This window comes from Narcine bancroftii, chromosome 6 (genome assembly GCF_036971445.1).
Source record: "Narcine bancroftii isolate sNarBan1 chromosome 6, sNarBan1.hap1, whole genome shotgun sequence".
Classification (NCBI taxonomy): Eukaryota; Metazoa; Chordata; class Chondrichthyes; order Torpediniformes; family Narcinidae; genus Narcine; species Narcine bancroftii.
The window spans coordinates 242,483,552-242,502,930 of record NC_091474.1 but is presented as its reverse complement, the minus strand read 5'-3'; the positions used below and the strand labels follow the sequence as shown (position 1 = coordinate 242,502,930).

Sequence of the window (19,379 nt, the reverse complement as noted above, 5' to 3'; positions counted from 1 at the left end):
AAGTAAATAATGTTGTTCTTAAAGATGAGGGAAAACAGGGATTAAAAATTGGGAAATCTCTGAAATTCATATATTTTAATGCCAGGAGTATTGTAAAAAAGGTGGATGAGCTGAAGGTGTGGATTGATACTTGGAAGTATGATGTGGTAGCGATTAGTGAGACATGGTTGCAGGAGGGATGTGATTGGCAACTGAATATCCCCGGGTTTCGTTGCTTTAGGTGTGATAGAGTCGGAGGGGCAAGAGGAGGTGGGGTTGCATTGCTTGTCAGGGAAAATATTACAGCGGTGCCTAGGAAGGATAGATTAGAGGGCACATCCACGGAGGCTATTTGGGTGGAACTGAGGAGTAGGAAAGGAGAGGTTACACTTGTAGGGGTGTATTATAGACCACCCGGAGGGGACCGAGACCTAGAGGAGCAAATCTGTAGGGAGATAGTAGATATTTGTGATAAGCACAGGGTTGTAATTATGGGAGATTTTAATTTTCCACATATAGATTGGGAAACACATTCTGTGAAAGGACTGGATGGGTTAGAGTTTGTGAAATGTGTGCAAGATAGTTTTTTACAACAATATGTAGAGGTGCCGACCAGAGAAGGAGCAGTGTTAGATCTACTGCTGGCAAATGGGATGGGTCAAGTGACGGAGGTTAGTGTTGGCGAGCACTTCGGGTCCAGTGATCATAATGCCATCAGCTTTAATCTCATTATGGAAAGAGAGAAGTCAGGGCCAAGGGTTGAGGTTTTTGATTGGGGAAAGGCTAGATTTGAGGAGATGCGAAAGGACTTGCAGGGTGTGCATTGGGACAATTTGTTTTATGGGCAGGATGTAGTAGAGAGATGGAAGTCTTTTAAAGATCAGATTTTGAGAGTGCAAAAGCTTTATGTTCCTGTTAGGTTAAAAGGAGGGGCAAAAGGTTTGAGAGAGCCGTAGTTTTCAAGGAATATTGGAAACTTGGTTCGAAGAAAAAGGGAGGCGTACATTAGATATAAGAAGCATGGAGTTAAGGAGATGTTTGAAAGATACATTGAATGTAAGAGGAATCTTAAGAGAGGAATTAGGAAAGCTAAAAGAAGGTATGAGGAAACTATGGCAAGCAGGGTGAAAACTAATCCAAGAGTTCTACAAATATGTTAATGGTAAAAGGAAAGCTAGAGACAAAATTAGTCCCTTAGAAAATCAGAGCGGAAAACTGTGTGTGGAGCCTAGAGAAATGGGGGAGATATTGAACAGTTTCTTTTCTTCTGTATTCACTAAGGAGAAGGATATTGGGAGATGTGAGATAAAAAAAGCAAATTGGGTAAATATGGGGAATATAGAGATTACAAAAGGTGTAGTTTTAAGGATTTTGAAGAATATAAAGGTGGATAAGTCTCCGGGACAAGACGGGATCTTTCCCAGGACATTGAGAGAAGTGAAGGAGGAAATAGCAGAGGCTCTGGTGGTAATTTTCCAAATGTCATTAGATATGGGGATAGTGCTGGAGGATTGGCGCATTGCGCATGTGGTTCCGTTAAGGAGGAATCCTGGCAACTATCGGCCTGTAAGTTTGACGTCTGTGGTAGGTAAATTAATGGAGGAAATTCTTAGAGATAGTACTTATAAACATCTGGATAGACAGGGTCTGATCAGGAGCACTCAACATGGATTTGTGGGAGGAAGGTCATGTTTGACCAATCTGATTGAATTTTTTGAAGAGGTGACTAGGAATGTGGATGAGGGTAGCGCAGTGGATGTTGTCTATTTGGACTTCAGTAAGGCCTTCAATAAGGTACCACATGGAAGGTTAGTTAGGAAGGTGCAGTCTTTAGGTACAAATTTTGAGATAGTCAAATGGATTGAACATTGGCTAAAAGGGAGAGGCCAGAGAGTGGTAGTGGATAATTGTCTGTCAGGTTGGAGGCCGGTGACCAGTGGTGTGCCTCAAGGATCTGTATTGGGCCCATTGTTGTTCGTTATATACATTAATGATCTAGATGATGGGGTGGTGAATTGAATTAGTAAATATGCAGACGATACTAAGATAGGTGGAATAGTGGATAATGAAGAAGGTTTTCAAGGATTGCAGAGGGATTTGGGCTGCTTAGAAAAGTGGGCTGAAAAATGGCAGATGGAATTTAATGCTGATAAGTGTGAGGTGCTTCATTTTGGTAAGAAGAATCAGAACAGGACATACGTGGTAAATGGGAGAGCATTGAGGAATACAGAAGTGCAGAAAGATTTAGGAGTAACGGTACATCGTTCCCTGAAGGTAGAAACTCACGTGAATAGGGTGGTGAAGAAGGCTTTTAGTATGCTGGCCTTTATCAATCATTGCATGGAATATAGGAGTTGGGAGGTGATGTTGAGATTGTATAAGACGTTGGTGCGGCCTAATTTGGAGTTCTGTGTGCAGTTCTGGTCGCCTAATTATAGGAAGGATATAAACAGAGTGGAGAGAGTGCAGAGAAGGTTGACCAGAATGTTACCTGGGTTTAAGCATCTAGAGTATAGGGAGAGATTGGACAGATTAGGTCTTTATTCTTTGGAGCGTAGAAGGTTGAGAGGGGATTTGATAGAAGTATTTAAGATTATGAAAGGGATAGACAGAGTGGATGTGGATAGACTATTTCCGTTAAGAGGAGGAAAGATTAAAACAAGAGGACATGAGTTAAGAATTAAGGGGCAGAGGTTTAGAGGTAACATGAGGGGGAACTTCTTTACTCAGAGAGTGGTAGCCGTGTGGAATGAGCTTCCGGGAGAAATAGTGGCGGCGGAGTCAATTGTATTATTTAAGAAAAGGTTGGACAGGTCTATGGATGAGAAGAAGATGGAGGGTTATGGGCATTGTGCAGGGAGGTGGGACTAGAAAGGGGTGTTTGGTTCGGTGCGGACTAGAAGGGCCTAATGGCCTGTTTCCGTGCTGTAATTGTTATGTTATGTTATGTTAAATAAAATCGTATTGTACAACTCCAGGTCCACAAGTAAACCTCCCAGGCAAGGCAGAGCTTAATATACATATACACCTCTCTGCTCCTCCCCAGCTTCACTGATTGACTATTTCTACCCACGGGTCTTGCCCGCTGAGCTGAGTCATCCACCGTGATTTGCTCAAAATTCCAGCAGCTGCAGTTGGAAGCAGACCCCTCACCCCAACTTGCCCACGCCGACCAAAACATCCCACCCATACTTATCCCATCTGCCTGCATTTGGCCCATATCCCTCTAAACCAGTGATCCTCGACCTTTTTCTTTCCACTCACATCCCACTTTAGGTAATCCCTATGCCACCGATGCTCTGTGATTAGGAAGGGATTGCTTAAGGTGGGATGTGGGTGAGAAGAAAAGGTTTGAAAACCACTGTTTTAATCGTCCTTTATTGACTCGTTATGTGCACAGTTTCAGAACTCCAAAGGAAATGGGTCAATGGCAATTTTTCTCAAGCAAAATATTTCAGTAACAATTGGGTCTGGAGCAGTGATTCTCAACCTTCCCTTTCCCACTCACATCCCACCTTAAACAATTCCTTACTAATCACAGAGCACCAATGGCCTAGTGATTACTTAAAGTGGGATGTGAGTGGAAAGAAAAAGGTCGAGAACCACTGCTCTAATGGGATCTTCTTGTGGTCCAAGGAACAAAATCTTGTAAGCAACATCTGACACTAGTTTCACCACATATTACTGCACACGGTTTCAGATACTTTAATAGGAAAACCTTACCAGAAATCAAACAGTACACACAAATATTTTAAAAGTTACTAAATACACCAGAAACATCTCTTATAAAAAGTAAAGCAAACAATGGGATCTACTTTATGAAAAATATTAAATTTTATATTTCGGATCTGATAAGAAATTTGTCTGTCCTATGTATATATAAAAAAAAGCTGATGCTGGTCAAAAATCATTGTTTTAAAGTATTTTCAAAGCTGCGCTGGTGAAAACTTGGTAAATATAATCAATTTTGTCCTTTCTGATCCAGGGGAATAATCACAGGGGCTTAGACTAGCACGGTCCCATTCACGCTCAGTTGAGATGACAACCCCTGCTTCCCCCCCCATGAGTCCAGAATCACAGAAACACCCCCTCCCCACCCCGATTAATGCTCATCTTCCCTGCACTCCCCCGAGTCCAGAATCACAGAACTGCCCCTTCCCCACCCCGATTAATGCTCATCTTCCCCACACTCCCCCCTCAATTTTGCCCCCACAAATTTCTTCATCCCACTCTCATCCTTTCCAAAGCTTTCACGCTACCCCTGCAAACCCCCCCCCCCCACCAAATAAAAAATAAGCGCCCACTGACTACTACCAGACAGGAAGATTAGGCCAATTTTAAGTTGCTTTCTTGAGAGGTTTTTGTTTCGAAGGCTGAGGAAAGATGAATGATAATTCTCTCCTCCTTGTCCCCCACCCTCAAACCAAGACGGGATGTCTTAAGCGCGCTCCCCACGGATGCGACGTGCAAGCTGTATGTCTTTAGGCATGATCGTCACCCGCTTGGCATGTATAGCACAGAGGTTGGTGTCTTCAAACAGTCCCACCAGATATGCTTCACTTGCTTCCTAAGGGAGGAATGGTTAAAACATTTGTTTAATTCAAGAGACAGCCTGTCCAAAGTCCACCACATATCCTTCTCCCTCCGTCCATGGTGGGGGGAGGGAGGGACTCAAGAGCGTGTGGCAGGCTAAAAGACTATTTTTTCCCTGCAGCCATCGGGCTCCTGAATGACCCCACCCCCACCAGGCTTGATGCTGATTGATCAACCTTTTCATTTGCAATCCAGTACCCTGAGCTCTTTACACAGCTGCAGAAACGTGAGAGGCAACTTGTTCGACTGTCCGCAGAAGAACCTTCCTGCTGCGCCAGGTTAGACAAAACTTAAAACTTGTTCCGCCCTTATCGTTGGAAGAGGAGCTCAGTCTACTCAGCCCAAAGTTCGCTGAGTGAGGTCCCCAAGTGTAAGGACTCTATTGCCCCCAAAACGTCTGCTCATCCGATTGGCCCTTAGCTCGCCCACCACTCCTTCAGCCTGTGGACGAGGAACAAAGAACTGCAGAGGAGGTTTACTAGGATGTCGCCAGGACTTGAGGAACTTGGTTACAGGGAAAGGTTAAACAGGTTAGGACTTTATTCCCTGGAGTGCCAGAGAATGAGGGGAGACTTGATCGAGGTCCACAAAGAAATAGAATAAATGGAAGCAGCCTTTTTCCACTCGGGGAAGGTGAGATACAGAGGACATGGGTTAAGGGTGAAAGGGGAAACATTGAGGGGGGAACTTCTTCACACAGAGCGCGGTGGGAGTGTGGAACAAGCTGCCAGCTGAGGTGGTGAATACAGGCTCCATTTTAACATTTGAGAAGAATTGGGACGGGTAGATGGATGAGAGGGGTATGGACGAAATGCAAGTCAGTGGGACCAGGCAGAGACAGAGACTAGAAGGGACAGTTTCTGTGCTCTAAAGTTTTATGGTTCCACTTTGGCCAGGGTCAATGACAATTTTCTGACAACACCACGGTAGTGAGTTGTATAAAGAAAGGTGGTAGGTCAAGGGAGATTGAAAACTTGGCTGCACCAACAACAACCTTGCACCCAATGTCACCAAAACTAAGGAGCTGATTATGGACTTCAGGAAGGGAAAATCAGGGATGTACGATCCAGTGATCATTGGGGGATCAGAGGGTGATCACATTTAAGTTCTTGGGAGTCGCTACCTTGGAGGATCTTTCCTGGACCTAATGCGCCTCTACTTCCTCAAGAGTTTGCGGAGGTTTGCTATGACACCAGAAACCCTGGAAAATTTCTTCAGAGATGTGATGGAAAGTGTGCTGACCGGCTGCATCACGGTCTGGCAAGAAGACACCAATACTCCTGAGCGTAAAGTCCTCCAAAAGGTAGTGGACACAGCCCAGGACATCACAAGCAAAACCCTCCCCACTATCGAGAACAACCTCCAGGGAACGCTGCCATCGGAGGGCAGCACCAATCATCAAAGACCCTCACCACCCAGCACACACACTGTTCTTGCTGCTGCCATCAGGAAAGAGGCATCGGTGCCACAATTTGCACCACCAGGTTCAGGAACAGCTGCTACCCCTCCATCATCAGACTCCTCAACAACCAACTCAATCAGGACTCATTTAAGGACTCTTACTTGTGCACCATTGATTTTCTTTGTTCTCTTGGTATTACAGTTTGTTTACACGTTTACACTGTGTAGTTCTTTTGCACTACCAATTAGTGATAATTCTGCCACACCTGCAGGGAAAATGAATCTCAGGGCTATATGTGATGTCACATATGCACTCAGGTAATAAATCTGAAACCTGACCTTATTCAAAAGACTGAACTGTTGACGTGCAGCATGTTCCCCACTGCCCTGGACAGGCACTTCCCAATGCAACTGTAAGTGGAAGAATTCCTATACCTACACCCCCTCCCCACCCCCCGCCTTCACCCACCATCCTGGGGCTCTTGTCGGTTCGAGCAGCGAGTCGGAGGAGGCGGTAACCAGAGAAGGAGAAGGAGTGAGGCGAGAGTGACGGGGTTAATTGGTCAAGGGCCAATAAAAGGAGGGTAAAGCAAAGGAGTGGCCCAGTGAAGGAGTGGCCCAGTGAAGGAGTGGGGCTTTGAGGCTTTGGCTGGAGAGGATTGGGCGAGCATATCGGGATTAAGGTAAGACGGTGTTATTTATTTAGTTATTTATTCTCTTTGTACGGTGAAGGGGAGAGAGAAGGGATGAGTGTAAGAGCAGTTTGCTGTTCTCAGTGTCAGATGTGGAAGATTCTAGAGTCTTCTAGCCTCCCGGACATCTACGTCTACAGTAGGTGTGCTAAGCTGCAGCGTCTCATGGACAGTGTTAGGGAACTGGAGCTGCACCTCGATGACCTCGCTCTGGTCAGGGAGAGTGAGGCTGTCATAGATAGGAGTTATAGCCAGGTGGTCTCAGCAGGGCCATGGGAGGAGGATCAGTGGGCTACAGTTAGGAGAGGGAAAGGGAAGAAACACGTACAAGAGAGGGCCCCTGTGCCTGTAGCCCTCAACAATATGTACTCCTCCTTGAGTACTGTTGGGGGGACAGTCAGGCTGGGGAAGGCAGCAGTGGCTGTGTCTCTGGCAAAAGGTCAGCCTCTGTAGCCCAGAGGGTAGGGAAAGGAAGAGGAGGGCAATAGTTACAGAGGGTTTAATGGTCAGGAGGACAGATAGGGGATCTGTGGATACGATAAAGAAAACCGGATGGTGGTTTGGCTCCCTGGTGCCAGGGTCCGAAGTTCTCGTGTCCAAGCCATCCTAAGGGGGGAGGGTAATTGATCCCTTAGAGAATCAGAGCAGACCACTGTGTGCGGAACCAAATGAGATGGGGGACCAGTAAGTTTGACACCAATGGTTGTAAAACTAATGGAAAGTATTCTTAGAGATAATATGTATAAGTATCTAGAGAGCAGGGATGGATCAGGGACATCCAACGTGGGTTTGTGCGGGAAAGTCATGTTTGACAAATCTTGTTGAATTTTTTGAGGCGATGACTAGGAAGGTTGATGAGGGTGGAGCAGTAGCTGTTGTCTATATGGATTTCAGTAAGCCTTCAATAAGGTTCCACATGGAAGCTTGGTGCGGAAGTTTCAGGCACTAAGTATTAATGTTGAGATGGTCAGATGGGCTCAACGGTGGCTAGAAGGTAGATGCCAGATAGTCATGGTGGATAAGTGTCTGGCAGGATGGAGGCCAGTGACGAGCGGTGTGCCTCAGGGATCGGTGTTGGGTCCCTTGTTGTTCGTCATTTACATTAATGATTTGGATGATGGAGTTGTAAATTGGGTTAGTAAATATGTGGACGATACAAAAATAGGGGGAGTTGTGGATAGTGAGGATGGTTTTCGGGGACTACAGAAGGATTTGGACTGCTTAGAAGAGTGGGCTGAAAGGTGGCAGATGGAGTTTAATGTAGATAAGTGTGAGGTTCTTCATTTTGGGAAGAATAATCAAAACAGGACATATACGGTGAAGGGGAGGGCGTTGAGGAATGCAGAGGAACAGAGAGATCTTGGAATAATGGTTCAACGTTCTTTGAAGGTGGATTCTCATGTAGATATGGTGGTGAAGAAAGCTTTTGGCATGCTGGGCTTTATAAATCAAAGCATAGGATATCAGAGCTGGGAGGTGATTGAAGCAGGGACAATTTTGTCACTTAAGAGAGATGGCTGGTGTAGTGAGGACACTGTGGGAGGGGTGCTGGACCGGGGCTGTAGGAGATTCGTGAAGCAGGGAAAGGATGATGGGTAGAGGCAATTGATTAACAGGTGGTGGGGGGGAGGGAGAGAATGTGGAAGACAGGAGAGATGGGGGGTGGAAGAGATGGGCGGGAGAGGGGGAGAGGGGCGGAGCATGGGAGAGGTGAGGTGGAGCAGGATGAGTCTCACACAGGCCAGATGATATTCCTCTCACCGATGCTGGCTGACAGATTATGTTTTGATCCTGGCAGATTCCAGGATCAGATTCCCCAGGGAGTAACGGATGCAGGAGCATTAATACAGCATTAAGTCATACAAAGGCTCGGACAGAGGGCTGATCCACAGTATCGGGAACTCAGAGGCTGGAAGCAGAAAGCCTCACTGCATTTACATAGTAACTGGACGAGCACTACAGTCCCAAAGATGTGGGATTTACTTGTGCCACTGCAGTGTGGATTGTGGAGGGTCATGTGACCTGTCTGGAACCTAGTCAGAAGTCACCTCACCTACCAATCAGGGTTGGACTCTGCCCATCCATTGGTGCACACCTGACCAATGGCCCCTTTAATTACCTAGTGATTACCTGGGCCAGACCCTCCAGCTTCCTATACCGTAAAGTCCACCATGCGCATTAGCTATTGTTGTTTTAACCCTTCAGCCCTGCTATGGACAATACTGGAGGAGTCGTTGGTAAGGGTGCACTATATGGGGATCAGGGCTGTTGTATACAGTGGTGGTTGTAGATGGCATCAGAGTCATGCCCACGTTGGACAAGGAACGGTGGGTAGCCTATTGCAGTCCTTGGTGTGTTGAGTTTGTATAAAGAGTTGCTAGAGTCGGTAGCGTTAAGTCTGATGTGACTGGGTTTTAAAATGTAATCAGTTGCTGGTAGTTCCGTAAAGTCCAACGTGACTGGTTGACTTTTTTTAAAATATATATATAATATATATATAAAGACACGCAGCATGGTAAAAGGCCATTTCAGCCCACAAATCCGTGCCACCCAATTAACTTACACCCCCGGTACATTTTGAACGGTGGGAGGAAACCAGAGCCCCTGGGGGGAAACCCACAGAGACACAGGAAGAACGTACAAACTCTTTATGGACAGCGCGGGATTCAAACCCCGGTCCCGATCGCCGGTGCTGTAAAGGCATTGCGCTAACCGCTATGTCAACCATGCCGCTGTGTTGTGTGATTTAGGATACTTGCGTGTGTTCTGTTGCGATCCCCTTATGTGTGTTCCGATAAAGATTATTTCTGCATTCAACCTGCTTCCAGACCTGCTATTCTTTGAACCCATTACCCATTTGCCCAGCCACTCTTACTCACCCCACCCCCCCCCCAACATACAGCGGCGGGGGGGTGGGGGGGCATGGGAGCCAACACAAAGTTACCTGCAAAGCACCAATGGCAGCACTCTGGAAGCGCAGGTCCGTCTTGAAGTCCTGAGCAATTTCCCTCACGAGCCGCTGGAAGGGGAGCTTGCGGATCAGAAGCTCGGTGGACTTCTGATAGCGCCTGATTTCTCGGAGAGCCACGGTACCCGGGCTGAGAGAGAAGGTCAAGGAGATCAGTGGGTGCCTCCACATTCCCACATTCCTGAACTTGCGCATTCCATGCGCCCACAGCAAAGCGTTAGAGCAGGCTTCTGAGGAAATGGAACAGACCGTTCCAGCACAGTACAGGCCCAATGTCGTGCTGACCTAAACCTTCCCTCCTTCATATTGACACACACCACCTTTAAATGGCCACCCTCTACTTTTAACAGTGCCCCTCATCTGAGATTCTCCCTCCATTTATCCTAGATATCACCGTCGTCTACACACATAGAACACAAAACATTCCAGCACAGCACAGGCCCTTCAGCCCACAATGATGTGCTGACCTACGTAGACCTCCACAACAATCCAACCCTTCCCTCCCTTGCATTTCTCTATTTTTGTTACATCCATATGTCTATCTAATAGTCTTTAGAATGTACCTATTGTACCAGCCTCCACCACCACCCACTAATGCATCCAGGCACCCACCGCTTTCTGTGTAAAGACAAAACTTGCCCTGATGTTTGACCTGCTGAGTTTCTCCAGAATTGTGCTTTTGTTTTATCCTTGACTTCGCCCCTAAACTTTTCTCCCCTCGCTTCGTACATACCTCTGGTATTTGCTACCACTGGCCTGGGAAAAAGGTGCTGACTGTCCACCTTACTTATGCCTCTCATAATCTGGCAGACCTCTATAATAAAGTTCTCTCTCATTATCTTTCTTCCCTCCAAAGAGAAAAGCCCTAGCCCTGTCAACCTTGCCCGATAGGTTGGAACAGCGGGACGGCTCATCGATTGACCCCCCCCACCCACCCCAAAGCACATGCTACACACAAACGGGCTGGAGAAACTCGGCAGGTCAGGCAGCATCCATAGGACCACCGTCTCGGAACTGGGCTCTACATCAGGAATGAGCCAGACCCAAAACGCTGGTTGCACGTTACTTCCTGACCTGCTGAGTTTCTTGAGTATATTGCACTCGACCCCATCATCTGCAGACTTTCTTAACTGATATTACGGATAATTTGAGCGACTCCTGGAGGTAAGATTCCTTGACCCTATCCTGCCATTCCTTGAGAACGTGGCCAGTCCTCTACCCATCTTCCTGCACTATCCCCATGCCCCTCGAGGATCAGCCTCCCCTTTGATGAAATATCCACGGGTAATAAAACACTGGCATGGACTAGATGGGCTGAAGGGCCATTTTCTGCATTGCACTGTTCTGCAGGAACTGGATGCGACTGCTCCCCTCCCTCACCCCACCCCGAGGACTGGAGTGAGGATATTGTGGCGGAGACCTCCTGAAGCTCAGACCCAAACCCCGGGTCAAGCTCATGCCACTGACCGGTAACGGTGAGGCTTCTTCACACCGCCAGTCGATGGGGCGCTCTTCCGCGCGGCCTTGGTTGCCAGCTGCTTTCTCGGTGCCTTCCCGCCAGTGGACTTGCGGGCGGTTTGCTTGGTTCGAGCCATCTTCCTTCTTTCCGGTTAACCCTCGACGCTGAAACACAAAACCCGCCACCAATAGGTGGCCCAGTTGGCATAGCGGTTAGCTCAATGCCTTTACAGTGCCAGAGATGGGGACCAGGGTTCGAATCCCGCGCTGTGAGGAGTTTGGATGTTCTCCCCGTGTCTGTGTGGGTTTTCCCCAGGGGACTCCGGCTTCCAAACGCACTGGGGGTGTAGTTTTAAAGTGGGCAGCAAGACTCTTGGGGCGAAATGGCCTGTTACCGTGCTGTACATCTAAATTTTAAAAATATATTTAAAAGGTGAGACTAGTGTGGGTGCAATAGTTTGGTCGGTGTGGGAAGTTGGGCCTGTTTCCAAGCTGTATGACGAGGACACTCGAGCCCTCTCTGACATTCAGTAGAATCATAGCTGATTTACACTATCCCAGACCACTTCAATATCACTCTGGTCACCAACGAACTATGGGTGTTCAGTCTGTGGAGGTGTGTACACCAGCGGGTCAGAAGCTCCGATTTGATGACGTGCCACCAGTTTCCCCAATGTGCCAGCTGCTGCAGCCCATCCAGCCACCTCCTCTAACTCGATGCCATCTCTTGCCTGTAACTCAGGGGTATAAAGACCGGGTTCCGTGAGCAGCGCGGCACAACTGGTAGAGACAGTGCCTCACGGCGCCAGAGGCCTGGGTTCAATCTTGACCTCGGGCACTTTCTTATGTGGAGTTTACAGTCCATCCCCCACCCCCCGGGTGTTCTGGTTTCCTCCCATGCCTCAAAGATGTGTGGGTTGGTCGGTTAACGGATTGATAGCCACTGACTCTGCGGTATAGGCGAGGGGTAGAACCTTAGGGGATGGGAAATGTGGAGAGATTCATGCGAATGGGGATACGGGGAGAAGGCTGGGGAGTGAGGCCGAGTGATGAGGATTAGCTCATGATTAAATGCCAGAGCAGACCTGATGGGCCGATTGGCCTACTCCTTACATCTTGTGCGATCTTGTGAATGATGCATTTCTCTGTGATTAAATCTTTCAGCCCGATTGGGAATGATCAGCAAAGATTATAGCAGGATCTTGATCGGTTGGGCAGTGGAATGGGTGATGGCATTTAACGCAGAGAAATGTGAGGCAATGCATTCTGAGAGGCGGCACATGAGTGGGACCTACACAGTGCGTGGCCAGGTTCTGGGGAGTGTTGGAGAGCAGAGGGATTCAGGAGTACCTTGAATGTGGCATAACAGGTCACAAAAGCTTTCGGCATGTTGGCCTTCATAAGAGCAGAGTATAGAAGTTGGAAGGTCACATTGCAGTTGTACAAGATGTTGGTGAGGCCCCATTTGAAGGATTGCGTTCAGCTTTTACATTTCTAGCTAATTTTAATGTTCAAGATTCAATTTATTGTCATTGTAATAAAACAGCGTTGGATAACGTGAAATTCCCTTTGTGCCTGCTGCAAGGCAGGCAGATTCGCCACTGCCAGGAATTGCCTAAGCACCTCCTAGTCTTACAGTCAGAGAGAAAAACAAAAGAGATCCTGCCCCTCCCACCGAGCCACCATCTGTAGATTCACCTCCAGCACTTCCACAGCCCCACAGACTCCAGTCCAAACCATAGGCGACCCAAGCTCCAGATCTGAACCTCTGGCACGGCCAGGAACACTTCAGCGCCCCAGGCACCTCCTCACATCCCGGTTCTGATACATGGCACCCTCTCCAGCCAGCCTCCAGCAGTCCGTGGGCCCCTACTGTCTCCCTACCGCAGTCTCCAGCAGCCCACAGCTTCTGCGGGCTCCTCGCCTCAAGTCGCCACCTGCCTGCCACTTGCACTGGTCCCTTGGCCGCAGAGCCCCCTCACTGGTTCGCTGCCATAGTCACAATCCTGTGGGTCATCCCTTTCGCTGCTCCTTCTCAGACTGGGGGTGATTTTCCCGTTCTCTGGTCCTCCGCTTTCCCAGAGTCTGCAGCCCATCGTGGCCTGCTGCCGATTAATAGGCGCCACCCCGCAGTCATGAGATTTCAACTAAAATCAGTCAGCTCCCTCAACGGGCCATTTCAAGCCCGTGCTGAGCCAATAGCAATCGACTGGGCGGCTAGACCCTGTGGGAATGCTGCATCTCTGCTCCCTCGCTCCCCGCGGCAGAGCTACGTCTACAAAGTCTTTCTCTCAATCACCGTTGAGTGTCCTGTAAAGCAGCATCACTGTGTGGGACAGTAAAAGCATTGGACCGGAAGTCAAGACAGAGGATCATCAGAATGACTGAGAAGATCACTGGGCTCTCTCTTTAGGCACTTTTAGGTGGCCAAAATACCCTGATGTAAAGCCGTCTATTCTACCCCAATGCGGCTGTCGGGAGGCCACCTGAAAGTGGAGAACCCGGCCAGGAGGGCAATCTCCGGCTCGGAGAATCCCCGTTGCACCTGAAAGCAGCAGTGGGACGACTGGAGTCAGCATTCGCTCGGACACGGCTCTCCTTCAGCTGGCACGTTCAGGGGACAGAAAGGCGTCTTCTCCACGGCCACCTGCACTCCCCCCAGCCGCGTCTGCCGGGGGCATTATCTGCGTCCGAGCACCCGAGAGCAGCTTCTCTGTTGGTGACACTCATTAGGGCTCAAAAGAATTATTGAGGACCCTTTCCATCCAGCAACGCAGGATCTTTTGACCCACTACCATCGGGACGGAGATACAGGGGCATCAAAATCAGGACGGCCAAGCTTCTTCCCGCAGATGAACCGAGTAGATCACCCCCCAATATTTATTCATCTTATCATATCTTGAGCATTATTATGTGCTGTTGTCCGGACAGACACCATCTCCTCTGGTAGCACCTGGTGGATTTACTTTTTCTTAATCAATTCAAGAAGTTAAATGCAAATAACATCTCGCACTGGGTGAAAATTTCTCTGCGTGGTGGTGGTGGGGGGTTGCCTTAATTTCAATGGCTTGGATTTCAAACTGCACCCACCCAAGGAGAAGGGTCGTGGAATAATGGCACTGTCTTCAGAATTAGATTCGCTCTTGCAACGCGCTCCGATCCTGTTTGTCCGTCCTGTGCTCCCGACGGGCCAGGTACAGGTGCATGTCCGCTGTCATGTCATCTCCACTGTTCCAGACTGTTGGAGTCGCGAACGACCCTAATCACACGGAGGTGCCGGACCAATGCCACCCCTGATCAGGTCGGCCAGCGCAGCAGGGCACGAACGATCTGCCACTCGCCCCCACTCTTCCTTCTCCCAATTTGGCGTGGCAAGATGGAACGCCGAGACCAAACTCCAAAGCAGGGCGGCCGTTGTTTGGCTGAGGGTGCTTTGGATCTGATGGTCAGTGGACACCTCCACAAAGAGAGGCAACAAAGAAAAAATGCAGCAGGTCCCGGCTTAATCCCTTTGCAAGGAAAATGGTTCCAAACACTGGAGGACCACCCACGTTTGCGAGTTCCCTGCTGTCGGCGAAACAAAAATAACTGCATTTGGCAGGGCTGGAGTTGTGCCCCCCCCCCCCCTCCAAGTAAACAGGGCGAGCTGAACGGAGGTTGCAGCGCAGCGGGGAGATGAAACAGTGGGGACGGGCCGAAGGGGAATGGAACGTTGGGCCGGAGGGGAATGGAACGTTGGGCCGGAGGGGAATGGAACGTTGACCCGGGAACGCGCTACTTCTTGCTACAATGTTGCTGCTACAAAATGGATACCTTAAAGTTTGTTACCGCGGCGCTGGCTCTTCACCAAGATCTGTCTACAGAGAGAAACAAAAACATACGGGGGGGCGGGGAAACTTTGCATTGACGCCCCTGTGAAAGTTGCCACCTCGTGCATGAAACGCAACACGCTGATGCTCACCTTCGCCTTCCTCTTCGGCGCTCAAACTCTTCAGTGGGGGGAGGGGGTGGGGAAAGAAATGGACCGAAAAAAAGAAAGAAATTTCCCCTCTCTCGCTGGGGAAAACACGATTGCAGAAAATGGCTGTCGAGGCCCTCCCAGAAGCTCTTGCTTCCGTCTAATAACCCTCCCTCCCTTCACTGGGTTGTTGCACACACCCACTGAACGAGAGGTTGCAGTCGACGGGTGTGGAGCGCTGACGAGGTGGTGGCTGGGTGAATCGACCCCTCCCCAGACCCAGGCACTTCAATGTCAAAATGATGCAGCTTCCTTCGAGAATAAAGCATGAGAGTCGGCAGACACCCGTGGTTGAAGTAGAAACACAACGCTGGAGACACTCAGCAGGTCAAACAGTGTCCTTTATAGAGCAAGATCCAGAACCAACGTTTTGGGCTTGAGCCCCTCATCAAGTGCGACAAGACAATGGCAACCAAACTACAACGCTCAGCCTGCCTATATCTTGTCACACCTTAATGAAGGGCTCAAGACCGAAAGGTTGGTTCTGGATCTTTATCTTTGCTCTATACACTGTCTGAACCTGCTGAGTTTCTCCAGCATGTGTTTCAACTTCCTTCCGAATGAGCTGTGAACATTTACAAAGTCCTGGCATTTTACTTTGACAGCCTTGAGAAAGTTCACCCAACTTGGGGTTCAGGGCACCACTCCCTGTATGAGGTATTAAACCCCCCCCCCCCACCAACACTCGCTGAAGACATGAACGGAGATTCCACACTGAAAATCTCAATAGTCCTCCAGAGAGATGGCCCACTGCCAGGAATGAACCTTTCTGATGAGATCTCCCCCTCCTCCGGGGTCCATAAGACATAGGAGCAGAAATAGGCTATTCAGCCTATCGAGTCTGCCCCACCATTTAATCACGAGCAGATCCATTTTCCCACTCACCCCCACTGCCCGGCCGTCTCCCCATCATATTTGGTGCCCTGGCTAATCAAGTACCTATCAAACTCTCTTAAATACCCCCAATGACCTGATCTCCACAACGGCTTGTAGCAAAAAAAATTCCACAGATTTACCACCCACTGGCTCAAGAAATTTCTCTGCACCTGTTCGAAGTGGACGCCCTTCAATCCTGAAATGGTGCCCTCTTGTCCTCAATTCTCCCAATGTGGGGAAACAACCTTTGTACATTGACTTCAGGTTGGAATTCCCTCCCATGTGTCCTGAAACCAATATCCGGAGAGGTTGGATGGGAGGAGTCTTTATTCCCTGGAGCGTCAGAGCCAGAGGAATAACCTTGGGTTACAAAATCGTGAGGGGTACAATCTTTTCCTCAGGGAGATTCTAGAACTGGCGGACACAGGTTTAAGGTGAGGTGGGGGGTGAGAGGTAACAGAGTCTAAAAACACGGCGCTGGAGAAACTCAGCTGGTCAAACAGTGTTCTTTACACAGCAAAGATAAAGATACACGACCAACGTTTTGGGTTTGAGCCCCTCATCAAGGTGCAAGCAAAATGTGGACAGTGCCCAAACAAAATGGTGGGAGGAGTGGAGAACAGAATGTGCTGGCTTTATTGAAGGAGGTGCCAGAGGAAGTGGGTGAGGCAGGTAATATTGCAACATTTATAAATATTTAGGTGGATACATGGATAGGGTGGGTTTTGAGGGATATGAGCCAAATGCAGGTAGATGGGGATGAATGGGGGGTGGGGTGAGGCAGTTTGGTCAGCATGAGCAAGTTGGGCTGAAGGGCCTGCTTCTGTGCTTTACGACTCTGTGACACTCATAATCGACTATACGTTTATCAGGTCACCTCCCAGCCTCCTTTTCTCCAGGGAAAACAGTTCAGTTCAGGTTTACGATCACCGAGAAAAGGTTTGTTTTGCAAGCAATCCTAATAGTCAACAGTATAGCAGTTAAAAAAAAACATGGTACAGAGTGCAGTTACAAAGAGAACTTACAACAGAGGAAAGGCCGCATTTTATGAGGTGTGAGGTTCATTCAGGAGCCTGATAACAGCTGGAAAGAAACTGCTTGAATCTGGGGTGCATGATCTCACATTCGTAGATCTTCTTCCCAACAGGAGGTGGGGTGTGGTTGGGATGGGATGGGTCTTTTGACATTTTGGCAGTTTTTCTGAGGCAGCGGGAGGTGTGGAGGGAGTGTGGGTGGGCTGAGTGGTGTTCACCAAGCCCCGCCTCTCCATTCTCTCCCCGGGGTGGAGAATTGGATAAGCAAGTTTGCGGATGACACAAAGATTGGTGGTGTGGTGGACAGTGAGGAAGATTACCGTAGATTAAAAGGTGATTTAGGAAGGCTGGAGGTGTGGGCTGAGAAATGGCTGATGGAATTTAATACAGATAAGTGTGAAGTGTTACATTTTGGAAAGGCAAATCTAAATAGGTCATGTGCATTAAATGGTAGGCTATTGAGGAGTGCAGAGCAACAAAGGGATTTAGGAGTTGTGGTAAATAGTACCCTCAAGGCTGATACTCAGGTAGATGGTGTGGTGAAGAAGGCATTTGGAATGTTGGCCTTCATAAATCGGAGTATTGAATTCAAGAGTAGGGAGGTTATGATGAAATTGTACAAGGCATTGGTGAGGCCAAATTTGGAGTACTGTGTACAGTTTTGGTCACCAAATTATAGGAAAGATATAAACAAAATAGAGAGAGTGCAGAGAAGGTTCCGAGAATGTTGACAGGATTTCAAGGTTTGAGTTACAGGGAAAGGTTGTGCAGACTGGGGCTTTTTTCTCTGGAGCATAGAAGATTGAGAGGGGAATTGATAGAGGTGTTTAAGATTTTAAAAGGGACAGACAGAGTAAATGTGGATAGGCTTTTTCAATTAAGAGTGGGGGGGATTCAAACTAGAGGGCATGGTTTAAGATTGAAGGGGGAAAATTATAAAGGGAAAATGAGGGGAAATTTCTTTTTTTTTTAATTTTTTATTTTTCACACCGTAAACCACATGATACATACTTTTTCCTTTTCAAATATATATAGTGCCATTTTCTCCCCCCCTCCCTCCTCCCATTCCACCCTCCCTACACCCCCCCCCCACCCCCGTCCATTTAAAGTACAAAATCTAGGATACATTAAACCAGTCAAACAATGTTGTCATTCAATAAAAATAAACAAGAAATTCCACTGAGTCAATTCTTTTCATTTCCTTCTCCTTTCGTTAATTTAGGTAGTGAATGTCCCCGGTAGGTTTGCTCTATTGTGTTTCATGTAAGGCTCCCATATTTGTTCAAATATTTCAATATTATTTCTTAAACTATATGTATTTTTTTCTAATGGAATACATTTATTCATTTCTATATACCATTGTTGTATTTTCAAATTATCTTCCAATTTCCAGGTTGACATAATACATTTTTTTGCTACGGCTAGAGCTATCTTAACAAATCTTTTTTGTGCATCCTCCAAATCAATTCCAAATTCTTTATTTTTTATGTTACTTAGGAGGAAGATCTCTGGGTTTTTTGGTATATTGTTTTCTGTAATTTTATTTAATATCTGGTTTAGATCTTCCCAAAATTTTTCTACTTTCTCACATGTCCAGATTGCATGAATTGTTGTTCCCATTTCTTTTTTACATCGAAAACATCTATCAGATACTGTTGGGTCCCATTTATTTAACTTTTGAGGTGTAATGTATAGCCTGTGTATCCAGTTATATTGTATCATACGTAACCTCGTATTTATTGTATTTCTCATCGTTCCAGAACATAACTTCTCCCATGTTTCCTTTTTTATCTTCATATTTAAATCTTGTTCCCATTTTTGTTTAGTTTGACCATTTGTTTCCTCATTCTCCTTTTCTTGCAGTTTAATATACATATTTGTTATAAATATTTTAATTATCATTCTATCTGTAATCACATATTCAAAGTTACTTCCCTCTGGTAACCTCAGACTGCTTCCTAATTTGTCCTTCAAGTAGGATCTCAATTGGTAATATGCCAGCACTGTATCTTGAGTTATATTGTATTTATCTTTCATTTGTTCAAAGGATAAGAATCTATTTCCTGAAAAACAATTTTCTATTCTTTTGATCCCTTTTTTCTCCCATTCTCTTAAGGAAAGGTTATCTATTGTAAAAGGGAGTAACTTATTTTGCGTCAATATTAGTTTTGGTAATTGATAATTTGTTTTATTCCTTTCTACATGAATCTTTTTCCAAATATTGAGTAGATGATGTAATACTGGAGAACTTCTATGTTGTACCAATTTTTCATCCCATTTATATAATATGTGTTCAGGTATCTTTTCCCCTATTTTATCTAATTCTAATCTAGTCCAATCTGGCTTTTGAGGGGAAATTT

General features: G+C 47.2%; 1 protein-coding gene across 2 annotated transcripts; it reads right to left on the bottom strand.

Annotated features, from left to right (window-relative positions):
• Positions 1 to 3,660: 3,660 nt before the first annotated feature.
• LOC138737191 (histone H3.3A) lies at positions 3,661 to 15,222 on the bottom strand. Of its 2 annotated transcripts, none has more exons than XM_069887830.1 (4): positions 15,053 to 15,222; positions 11,101 to 11,256; positions 9,610 to 9,763; positions 3,661 to 4,546 (listed from the first exon to the last, which is right to left on the bottom strand). In XM_069887830.1, exons 2-4 carry the CDS (start codon positions 11,226 to 11,228, stop codon positions 4,418 to 4,420), a joined length of 411 nt encoding a protein of 136 aa, XP_069743931.1. In that variant the 5' UTR covers positions 11,229 to 11,256; positions 15,053 to 15,222; the 3' UTR covers positions 3,661 to 4,417. The 2 variants fall into 2 exon arrangements, with proteins under 2 accessions (XP_069743931.1, XP_069743932.1); XM_069887831.1 differs by lacking the exon at positions 15,053 to 15,222 and adding an exon at positions 14,905 to 14,984.
• Positions 15,223 to 19,379: the final 4,157 nt, after the last annotated feature.